The sequence below is a fragment of the Osmia lignaria genome, chromosome 12, assembly GCF_051020975.1.
Source record: "Osmia lignaria lignaria isolate PbOS001 chromosome 12, iyOsmLign1, whole genome shotgun sequence".
Classification (NCBI taxonomy): domain Eukaryota; kingdom Metazoa; phylum Arthropoda; class Insecta; order Hymenoptera; family Megachilidae; genus Osmia; species Osmia lignaria.
The window spans coordinates 3,875,583-3,887,818 of record NC_135043.1 but is presented as its reverse complement, the minus strand read 5'-3'; the positions used below and the strand labels follow the sequence as shown (position 1 = coordinate 3,887,818).

Here is a 12,236-nt window from a genome sequence, read left to right as displayed (position 1 = left end):
AATCAAGATCAGCACAAATAATTATTAAAATAATTGTTTGAGAAACTTGTATTCATAAACTGATATTTTAAAAAGACCGCCATAAACTACTTTTAAAATTCGATCCTAGCGCCGTCTATACAAAAATGGCTGAAGCTACTCAACGACTTACCGATCGATTTTCCGAAACAGAACACTAACGCCATCGGAAATCGTGGAAACTAATCGTCAAATAGTTTCCGACACCGACGAGATACTGTTCAGTATCGTACAGTACCTATTACAGTACTGTAACAGTATCTCGTCGGTGCCGCCACATCTTTCGAAAGATCGATCGGTAAGTCATTGAATAGTTTCAGCCACTTTTGTATAGATGGCGCTAGTGTCGAAAACAAGAGCAAAACCTCATACATTTTCGACGTCCGAAGACAGACTGACGCGCTTCGGCGCGGAGCGACTAATATATAGCAGTGACTACAGATCCAAAAATACTGAACATGCTTAGTATTGTAGTCGAAACAATGAATGATGGAACGTAGTTGTTGATATCGAAGCAATTTGGTGACCGTCAACTTGAATTAGAGTATTGGAATGCGAAATATTTTATATTTTTGTACTTGGATAGAGCAGATGGCGCTTATTCTCGAGGCACAAATTCAAGACCCTTCGAGAACAAAGACATATCCAGTGTCCAATCTCGTTGAATCTATAGTCACTGAACAAACTTAATCTTATAGGGAACATAATATCTCATGAGATTTAATAGGATAGTAAGTAATTTACGTGCGAAGTTTTTGATGTATGTGTCACAATAAAAGGTGTTAAGAAGTGCCATATTACAAAGAATAAATTTCATTAAATAATCAAAATGGGTAGCACCGATAAAGCTGTGATCACGGGATTCATATGCAGACTTTGTAGTAAAATGAACCGTTTTGTGATTCACATATACGGCGAAGAGGGTGAGAGAATGAAGCTGGCCGAAAAAATAAATGCTTATCTTCCAATTATGGTAAAATTATTTTTTGTCTTTTATAAATTTAAATTGCATCCATCACATTTTTAAGCACACTTTCACATTTCACATTACATATGTGCTATGTACGACTAGTTAAGATCATCAAAATGACAGTTCTTTATTTTTTCGTATTTATTTTTTATGTATCCTTAATTTATATGCACTAATTATTTTGGAATTATAAAATATTGTACTATGTTGATTTATACTACTCTACACCATGTAATACTGTTATTAATAAATAATGAATATGTATGTGTAGTTTTAAAACATTAAATTTTTTACTTCTGTCATACAGGTAAACATGAATGATCCATTACCTAAAACGGCATGTCTGCATTGCATTGAACGACTAGAAGCACATCATGAACTAATGGAACAATTTATGGTTGCCAAACTAGTAAGGTTACTACCCAAAATAAGTCATCAACAGTAGCATTAACACCTACATAAGCTGTTGATAATATATCAACATTTAGCCCATCCTCATAATGATATATAAAATTGAAAGCAGATTTTCTCGCTCAATACTACTGAATATTTCTGTATTTGGTCATTTTATTTTAGTAATTTATTACTAGAAGGACAGTAAATTGTTGAATGAAAAGATATACACACAATGATTCTTTTGACTTGGCAATTTAAAAGGTTATTTGCTTAATTAGTTACCTTGGAGCTGTAGAGAAAATGTTCATCTTATGGAGTTTAAAACAATATTTTTAATGTATAAATATTTTGTTTTCTATATCAATTGTTACAGCCAATTCACTACTGATACAATAATACTTATGAAATATATAAGTAATTGAAACTTTTTATATTTTATATTTTCAAAGAATTAAAACATTCAATTTTTTTTTCTTAAATGGCAATGAGCAATAAAATTAGGTTTATTTATATCAATGATATTTCAAACAAAAACTTATGGGTATACCTCTATTATTAAATTATTTACATTTATATTTTATGTATTCTTTAGAAGTTATTTTTAAATCTTTTTTTTTATTGATTAATTGTATTTCTGTTCCTTTATCGCATTCATACTAATAATGTACAAAGACAAATAGATAAATATATTCAAGTGATTTCTTAAAATATTAAATAAAATTATACGAAATAATTTAATGTAGAAATAAAAACAAATAAGATTTTAGTTAACAGAGTTTTTACTAATAATATATTGGATCTAAGATTGCCAATATTATCGAATATTAAACTGTTCATGTTCTGTTTACTAGAGAGTATTTAAATATCATAATTTTTAATATGTATGATAAAAAATATGACAAAAATATTTACAACAATTATATTATATTTGCGTGTATTATTGTGCAAACTTTAATAACATTTTAATGTTTATTTTTAAGTTGCAATATAATAAATAATTTATAAAAAAAACTTTTATGTAAAGCACCTTAAATTATGTTATATTGTTCAAAAATGAAAATCGTGTTTAAAAATTGTGCGAAGGGTAAATGGCATTATTATAATTTGTTAAGATAATATTTATTTCTTAACAATATTTGCTAACACAATTAAATGTTATGTGGAACAATATTACTGGTTGGCGACACAATCCACATTGTGCTTACTATATGTATTACCTCACATGTAATTCATGATTTACAGGGAGAAAATTTGTTTTCAGAAGGCAAGGATGCGTTCGTCACTCAAACATTACAATTACTGATATATGTTATTAAAGATTTTAATGTTAGTCGAGAATTACTTTCATTTCATTTTGCTAAATGTGTTATGCTCATCATAAAAGGAACGACAATATAAGCTTTGCTGTATCTGTGATGAAAACATGTATATAATAATTTTAAAATTCATTACTGATATCTAATAGTGGTGTTCAATTACAAACATTACTGCCTAAATATAAAATGCAAATAGAAGTAAAACATAATAACTGATAATAGAATAACTGATTTCTACGTGTATTCTGTATCTGCCTAAGATAATGTTATATTCATTCACTATTTTGTTTACCCTGTAAATGAATAAAAGTGAATTATTATTAAAAAAAAAGCAATAATACTATTCTGAAAAAATGTGTAATTTATATACAACTATTGATGCAACGTAACGAATATATTACAAGATGTGTAATGTTGAAGCAAAGATTTGCACAAGAAAGTATTATCAGCGCTAACAAGAATAATCTAACACATATTGTTCCCATTATCAATTTTGAAAATGAGAATTATTTATCGAGATGAAATATACACATTTATTACAATTTTATTGCAATATAAATCGAATATGATCCAAATAAGTTTATAAAATTGATGAGTGTCGACACACATCCTCTCGACTTCTTAAAACAAATACATTAGCATGTGCTACTGCAAGATTTCTGAAACCATTATACAATAATACGTGTAGCTATATCTGTGTGCGATAAATAACTACTAAAACTTGACTTATGAGAGTCCTTTAACACACACAATGTAAAATATGTACAAAGATTTGTGGAGTCTAACTCCTAATTTTCTTTCATCTTTCCCCCAATCAGCGTGACTGTAATCATGTTGTCTGATAACATAAATCACATCCACGATTGATTATTTTTTTTTTTTTTATAAAAAATATATTATATTTATCTATATAAAATTTCATTCTCTTTTTCAGCCAACATCTCTTCATACAAATTTTAGTTCAAGGGTAATTTGATTTCGTTTCCTGCAACTTGTTTCTTAAGTTTAAACCATTTTTTTTTTTTTTTTAATATTCTTTTTGTATTTAACGGGGTACTTCAACGCCCAAATAGAAATATAAATGCATCTTTGACCAATTACGATATATGACGACGAACGTCTAAAACCTATTTGATGATTAAAGCACAATGGCAGCAATTTTTTCAGATATAATGCAAAAGGCTGTAAATTGATGAATCTTGTTGAGCTGCATTCATGACAATTGCATATTTGATTCTATGCATTTTGTCAAGATATTCATTTCTCAAGTACGAACGTGTTTTTTAATTATAATAAACTTTAATCGTTTTACATTTTAGAGCAACTATAGTACGATATTTTATTTATGTAAATTATGTACATGAATTAAAGTAATTCTTTTCTTTAGAAGTTAAAAATTGTGCTATACCTCCCATTCATATCATTTCAATATACAATATCATCCGCTCATTTCGTAAATTGTTAACGTATAAACGAGCATTACTTTTAATATGATCATCTTATTACATTAAAAACCACATTAAATTGCTACATATTTCATTTCATTTTCTTTTAAATAAAAAATTTCGATTGTAACTTCGCTAAGAATCTACGTACATACGTATATTGCAAACCACTATTACATTACTACTTCTAATATATACAAAATTTTTCTATCCTACGAAATATATGGTGGTTGTTGCACTTGATATTTTTATAATCATCGTCTTGAAAACAGCTCAACCGCAAACAGTGCTATAAGTTATATTTGAAACGGAAATGACAGACGGCTTAGACAATTATTTGTTCCCAAGATGTCTTTACAGTAAACATACTATCGGTAACATTTTTTTATCAGCCTTTTCTTAAAAAAGAATAATGAACGATGAAAAATGATCATCAAGTTCGATAATTTGTACTTTGCATCTGAGCAGGTGAAATGACAAATCGAAGATAAAAATTTGTTTTTAACTGTCACATCGAGTTTCTGACAAAAAAAAACAATATACAACACAAAGCACGTACGAATATATATTTTCATTCTGATAAATGTTCCTCCTTTTTATACTAAATCTTATATCTATATCTACAATTTATATTAAATGGGGGAAAAAATTACCTAAGTGATGTTAGGTAGGTAAAAATTGTCATGAAATCAGCTGTGATTTTTGAGTGTCTGTATAATGATTCTATTATCTCCCGGCGTCGTATAAAAGTTTCTTTACCGCAGATTAACCGAGTTAGGATGTTTAAAGGCTGCTCATCACGAACAGGCTTGTTGCATTTCTGCTTTAGCTGCCTTTATAGCTGAAATTGATTTCATTTATTTATACAAACAAACCCACATGAAACTTTATATTAATTTTTTAAATAACAAACTATTTACCTTCTCGTTCCCTTCTTCTCAACTTTTTTCTGCGTCTTTCAATAGCAGCCAGTTCAACTTTCACAGCGTTATACGTTTTACGTAATTCGGTTAACTTTTGTTGTAATACAGCTATCCTTTGACTCCCGTCCAATTCAGGATCTATAATAAAAAATATAAAAAGTGAAATCTTTCGTTTAAGTAGCACAATTAAATCAAAAGAGAGTATATGTAAACTTTACCTAGTTCCACATAGAAATTATATTTTGTTGGTCGTGGTGATCTTGACGAGTAATTACTAAGCTCGGCAACGGTAGTGATGTTTGTATGATTCGTCGGCGTTGAATTGACGCCACATAGATTAGAACCTTCACTGGTATCATCGCTATCGCTACCAGCACCGTGTCTACCGTGTCTACCGCTATGTCTTCCCGGTTTTTTATTTGTATTTTTATCACATTCCGAATGTTTCCTATTTCTCTTGCGTTTTTTAGGAGATTGCGTTTCCTCGATCGACCGTTTCGCCGGTGGTTTCAGTATCCTGTCCGCAGAATTTCCTTCCACGTTTGGTAACGTATCATCTTCGCTGAATCCTGGACCTTTACCACCGCTATCGTTGTCCGCTTCTGAACTATCCCGATTGAGTTTCAGGTTGTCCTCTGAAATTGGCGACGAACCACCTGTTCTTTCTTCTCTCGGAGATCCAGATATATTGGAAATACTAGAGTCTGGCGTAGTTGGAGGAGTATTGTCCATTACAGGTGCTGCTTCGTTGCTTTCCCTTCTCTGTGCTGGCATTAATGCAGGTAGATGATGAGACTGTTGTCTTACACCTAAGCTAGGATTCTGTTGTAGGGGTAAAGAGACTGGAACAGATGTTTCTATGGTTTTTGGCAGTGCCATACTGAGAGTAGCAACAGTACTGCTAGTTGTACTCTGGCCAGACGTTGGTGCACTAGCAAATGGCATTTCCATCAATACTATGCTACTTTCTGTGGTTTCAACTTTTGGAGGAGAACAGGATGGACCGGCATTTATTTGTTCGATACTTTCGGTGATAGGGGCTGGTGAGCCTGGTATTTCTTCTTCGCATAATAATGAATTAATTGCCTCACCTTCTTCGTCCGTCTTTGTAACAGGTGTACTTTCAGCTTTAAATTCCGCAATGTATTCTTGTGGTTGGAGTTTCAAAGGTTGCATAGTTTTTGGCGTTTGTAATTTCGAATACCTATCTTGCGTATCTTGAATTCTGTCCAATTCAGCTCTTAATTTCACATCGAAGTTAGACGGAGTCTTTATATCTTGTGATTCTTCATTATCAATTACTAGCCTTTGTTCAGAATCACTACTATCTGCCGAGTCTATTACGTCTTGAGTTACTATCTTTTTATGCTTCTCTTTATCCTTCTCCTTTTCTTTAAGATCATGATCTTTAAATTCATCTTCCACCGTTTTAGATTTCTCATTTTCCACGTGCTTCCATTCCTCTTCCTCTTCTTCCTCCTCCTCCTCCTCTTCCTCTTCCTCTTCTTCTTCCTCTTCTTCCTCTTCCGTTTCTTGGATCTTTTTATGCTCCGTTTTTGCTTCAAATTTCTTTACCTCTACTTCTTTCTTCAACTTAAGCTGTTGAAGCTCTTCCTCTTTCTGCTTAATTACTACACGCATTAATTCCCTACATTGATCCTCATTATTCACTACTGGTACCTCTTCCTCCTCCCGTTTTTTATTCTCAATTTCTATCTTAGGCCCATGCTGATCCTCTTTATTCTTTTGTACAACGATGGTATCCACTTTTTTAGGGATTTCTTTCGATGATTTCCATATAATCTCAGGAATTTCATCTTCCTTTTTAGTGTCCTTTGTTTTATTACGAAAAGCCATCGCGGCAGATAGCTTTTCCTCTATCGAAGACGTAGCTGGTAGTCTTGCACTGATCGGTGCTGGGGTGGTAACAATCGGAGATGAAACAGGGGTAACATCTAGCAATTTTGTATCGACTGGCTTTAATTCTGGGGACTGTCTGTGCAATGGTGATTTAACATTTTGCTTCTGATCGATAGGCGCATCAGATTTATTTGAAACCGTTGATGTTAAATCTTCTTTTAGCAATTCAATCTGTGGACTTACAACTTCTTTATTTGATTCCATCGAATCATTCATATCATTTGCAGGGAACATTTCTTGTTGATATGTAATTGAATTATCCTGTTCTACTTCGGAAACTTCTGTTTCTGATATTATCAGACGATCCTCCGAATCGTCGTGAGTAGCATCGTCGTCCCCGGGCAGATCGGTAAATAAAATGTCTATTCCATTACTTCTCTTACTTGGTTCCTCGATGATAAGCGCTGGTTTCACTGGATTAAACGGCGGCGATTCGCAAAGTTTATCAAACGCTTCTTCACAGGTCGCTAATGATGTAGACTGTAATGATTTATGAGGAGACAGATTTTCTGTGATATCGTCAACTCTTTTATTAAATAATTTCTTTACCTTTTTCCGTGAATCATTATCTACCTCTGGCTTGATTTCCTTTATAACCGGCGATACAACTATTTTCTGTTTCTTCTTAGGACTTTTTGGTTCATCCTCAAACACTTTCTTCTTCGCCTTCTCTTTTTCTCCATTCGTATCACGTTTATTTCTTACCTCGAATTCAAACGGTTCTGGTTCTTTAAATTCGTATATGTCCTCTGTATTATCTACCGGCTTAGTCTCAACGGTTGCCTCTATTTTCGATGGTTCCAAATTTTTCTCTAATTTCGGTGAAACCAATACAGTTTCCTTTTCTGTCATTTTTATATCATCTTCTGGGTCAGGCTCGACTCTGACAAGTTCTAATTTCACCGCCTTGTCGAAGCCTTTTAGCTCGGATCGTATTTGATTTAAATCAAAATCTCGACCCTTCGGTTGTTCTTCGTCGCTGTCCGGCTCCGATTTTATACCTTGAGATTTACTGATCGTTCTTCTTAATCGTCTACCTCTTCGTGGTTCTTCCAAATTATCCTTGTCCTCCTCGCCCTCGCTAGTCTCGTCAGGTTTTATTCTATCTTCCCCCCTGTATCTTGCTTCTCTGCGTTTCCTTTCCTCTGTACTCTTAGATTTACTTCTCGTTTGCTCGGATTCCGTGGTGTCGGAATCATACGTTTCACTCTCCTCGGTTTCAGACGGTACCACATCCGCGTGTCCGGAGGTTCTCCTGGTACGTCGTCGATGCTCCACGCCAGACACATCGATGTTTCTCGTTCGCGTCTGACGATTGTTCGCCGGTGTTGCTGGACTTTTAGTTCTAGAACTGGAACTTGTTACGGACAATGGCGTTGTTGATCTAGCGGGCTGTGACGCTTCTTTATCCTTTTCTTTTTCCTCTCTTTTTACTTCCTTTGTTGATGTAGAGGAAACCGTAGTCGATGGTGCTACGCTTTGCGCCCGACGACGACTCTGCGACGTACTTGAATTCGTGTTGGAAATAGTTTTCGATGACTTGTTTATGTTACTAGATAAATTCGTACTAGGAGTTTGAGGTCGTGATGTAGTTTTAATACGTTTTATCCTACCTTGAGCTTGGGTGAAATTCTGTGCTATTCTCGACGCTTTGATCCATTCGTCGTATCTGGTATTCCATCCAGTATAATGGACGAGATACATTGGTTCTGTCCCATCCTTTTCCATATCAATAACTTTGGCTTCATAAGTAACTTTAGACTCATGAGTAGGTCCGTAATATACCTTCAGTCTATCCCCTAATTCCACAGGACCCTTGTAGGATGGCGCAGACTCGGCTAACTGTTCGTCCGAACGTGATTTTTCTACCTCGTATTCCTTCCGTTTTCTCCCTCGTTTCTTTAACTCTTCGTCTATCAAGCGTCTCTGTTTCGATAAAGTCTTTCTTTCCGATTCTCTGGATGGAGTTCGCGTTTCTCTAACTTCAGAGGAGATTTTATTTTTTACATTATCATCTTTAGATTTTGATCTTGTTTTAGCGGCATCGTCCTCTTTCACCTTGTCGTCCTTTTTCTCTTGCTTCTTGGATTCACTTTTTTTCTTGTCCATCACCTTTTTCTTTGGATCTTCTTTACTTTTCGATTTGCCCCTGTTCGACAGTGATAACGAGCCCGACATTTTTTGAGACTTTTCACTACTAGAAGACGATTCTGCTTCGGCTTCTACGTTCACGTCGCTTTCCTGTCCGCTACCGCTTTCCTCGAACTCCTCCTTTTTCTTTATTTTTACAATTTCTTCTTCCTTTACCTGTTCCTTCTTTACCTCTTTCTTTTCCTTCTTTTCCTCCTCCACCACCTTTTTCTCTTCATCTTCCTTCTCAGTTTTAGCGACCGATACTTGCGGTGGTACAGGTGTATTTCTATCTTTATCTCTAATTAAACTTCTACCGGGACGTTGCTTACGCATAGCACCCCTAGGGTGATTTACCATAGTACAACCTAATTTTCTATAAAAATCCTCGAAGGAGTGTAAGAACTTTTTATAGGCCTGTTTAACCAAATTGTGCGTGGATGGTGAATTTTGCATTGTAAAACTCAGACGGCGAGTTATCAATTTCCATTGGTTTTGATTTGTTACGCGATTATAACCGCCTAGTTTATAAACAGCTCGAAATAGTCTATACAGATCTATGTCCTCGGACCCGATCATCGGACAATTATTGATCGGTGTACCACGATCGTCCATGAATTTGTACAGTTGTGCCACAAAATGATCTTTCTCTTCGCGTGGCTCATCGTCAGAACTCTGAAAAATGAAATTTATTACGTTAAAAATAGTAGGGGTAAGGTATTATCAATAATTAACACTAGAACTACCAGAGTAGTCAAAATGACTTGTTTCAAGTTTCTTATTTTAATTTATAAATTTTATCGAGGTATTTTTCCTGGAATTTATGTTGGCTATTGTCGAGATAAAGAATGGATGTATATATATTAAATTATGTTTCATCCCGTATTTATTTAATTTTATGTATTATTTTCAACTTAAAAATTGATGTCCATCAAACGTCGGTAGTGCTAGTATTAAAATTCACGAAAAAAATCTTACATCAGACTCGAGGTCTCCATCAGAATCACTGTTTCCACTTGATACAGAATGTCCAAAAAGAGAATCTCTATCCCAATGGGGAGGTAACTCATTCTTCTCTAAAAATAGCAGTGCCTTTTCTACTGCAACCTTTAATGTGCTATTTTCAACTTTGTTGACAAGTTCTTTTGTGAATTCAGTGGCTTCCTTTTTTGGAACTGTATAACTGAACATATGCAAAAGAAAAAAACAGTAATAATTATTATAGCGAATATAACAATCTTATTTCTTACAATAATTGTTTAAGTTTAAACTTACTATCGCGCATCTTTGAATGAACGCACAAGATAGTCATCCCTAACTCGAATTCTCACTGTATCTTGAGCAGTCGGTGCAACGACTAACCCAGGGAACCAATTATCTTTTTTCTTTTTATCTCCAAGTTCCACGCATACAACTCGTCCAATTTCAGGTTCTGTTTCCACTCCTTCTTTCCCTGTTCCACTAGAACCTGAATCACGAGTTCCCCTGGGAGGGCTATCCTCGTCTTCGCTGCTTTCATCTCTGTAACAATAATTATCGTTACATTTATCATCTCAAGTTTGCAATGGTATTATAAATATCTCATAACGCTCACTGGGCTTGTCTAGACCTCCTCCCTCTTCTACCTCCGATTACTGGATTCCCAAAGTGTTCTGGATGGGTCAAAGGCAGTTGGTCCAAAGTTTCGCTTTCTGCAAAATGTCTCCCACTCTTTAAGCACAGCGCGGTCCTTCTTAATGTTGTAATATCTCCATCATCAAAAACTACAGTATATTGACTGCAATCTTGAATCTTTGTGATTGTAGCTTCTACAAATTCTTTTCTGTCTCCGTGCCTAGCTTCAACGGATGCACCTACTCTCAAGGTTCCTTTTATCTGATCATCAGCTACAGTCGCAGTCCCTAAGCCCTGTTTATAAGTCACTCTGCATTTTACCGAGCGTACCACTTTTCGAATTTTTGCTTCACAGAAGGCACCCTTGTATTTAGCGCTAACCTCCGTACCCACTGATAGGTACGGTGGATCGTCTCCCTATAACAAAAGACATACATATTTAAATCAATTAACTTCTGTTATATTACCATACGCTGTAACATACTTTCATATACGCGTATACACTCATTCTTTGCATAAAGTAAGAAGGTTTATAATACAAGACCTACCAAAAAAAAAAAAAAAAATATAATAACACAATATTTACGAAATTTTTAAACATTAAATTTTTTTTTCAAAATGTTTTATGATTATTTGATTTTGTTAACGTTGTACATTATTTCGATTAATATTAATGAATATTAGAAGACATAAAAACGATAGCTGCCTTGGATGATGAGCTATTGTTTATGTAGGCGGTCATGTCTCGCAGGTACGATAAATTATTTCTGAAACGAGGTATCCTACAAGAGATAAGAATTTCTGCACGAAGGTATTTCGTTGAAATAAAACTCATACTTTGACATCTTAACCACGTTTTCAAAACGGAGTCCACTACGTTCGTGACAGGCTGTCGATTTCTCAGACATCAGGTAATAGTTGTAACCTCGAAGGTACTTTAGGCGAGACATTCGCTCCAAGTAAATAACCTGCGAAAGCGTTGTAACTACATAACAAAAGCACGTATTTTACTTTCTCGATGCACACGGCAGAGAAAAAAAAGAACACAACTATACAATCTTTGCGCACTTGTTTCTACGTCAACTTTGCTCCCGCCTGTTTTCTTACCAGCATCTTCTAGCGCTCCACAATCTCCATATAAATAATCTTCGAACACCGACGTGTGCGTGACATTAAACTGAAATTTATATTATATCGTCGAAAGTAATAACACGAGAAATATCACGTAGACAGAGAAGTTGACCCCCTTCGCGAAACCAACACTTCACGGCCCGAATGCGTACAAGCTCCTGTTCCCTGCCCATTTCCACCCCGACGCAACTTGTCAGCTAGCCACTCGACTCCTATTGGACGATGTCTTTGCACTCTCTGAAAACAACTGAGCGGAGATACGAAATTAAAAATATCTTCCTATTGTTAAATTATTATCATTTTTCTTAAATATGTAATCATATAAATAAAATACGATTTTTGAATACAGTTTTCAGATAAATCAATATCTATT

The 12,236-nt window shown here is 34.6% G+C and overlaps 2 protein-coding genes across 2 annotated transcripts; one reads left to right on the top strand and one right to left on the bottom strand.

Moving 5' to 3' along the window:
• The first annotated feature begins 489 nt into the window (after window positions 1–489).
• LOC117602930 (uncharacterized) lies at window positions 490–3,618 on the top strand. Its single transcript, XM_034321508.2, is given in 3 exon segments — window positions 490–991; window positions 1,296–1,394; window positions 1,397–3,618. Coding segments are annotated over 3 exon segments (297 nt in total). The 5' UTR covers window positions 490–847; the 3' UTR covers window positions 1,451–3,618.
• Window positions 3,568–12,103, bottom strand: htk (AT-rich interaction domain hat-trick). The gene is made up of 7 exons (XM_034321484.2): window positions 11,840–12,103; window positions 10,713–11,149; window positions 10,394–10,639; window positions 10,097–10,301; window positions 5,287–9,793; window positions 5,066–5,206; window positions 3,568–4,986 (listed from the first exon to the last, which is right to left on the bottom strand). Exons 1-7 carry the CDS (start codon window positions 11,843–11,845, stop codon window positions 4,943–4,945), a joined length of 5,586 nt encoding a protein of 1,861 aa, XP_034177375.2. The 5' UTR covers window positions 11,846–12,103; the 3' UTR covers window positions 3,568–4,942.
• Between the last annotated feature and the right edge of the window lie 133 nt (window positions 12,104–12,236).

Excerpts from the sequence above, each read along its gene's own strand:
- htk (XM_034321484.2), bottom strand. Across the intron at positions 10,640-10,712 it reads AGGAGGTCTAGACAAGCCCA|AGATGAAAGCAGCGAAGACG; the intron begins GTGAGCGTTATG and ends TTATTGTTACAG. Across the intron at positions 10,302-10,393 it reads TCATTCAAAGATGCGCGATA|TTATACAGTTCCAAAAAAGG; the intron begins GTAAGTTTAAAC and ends GCATATGTTCAG.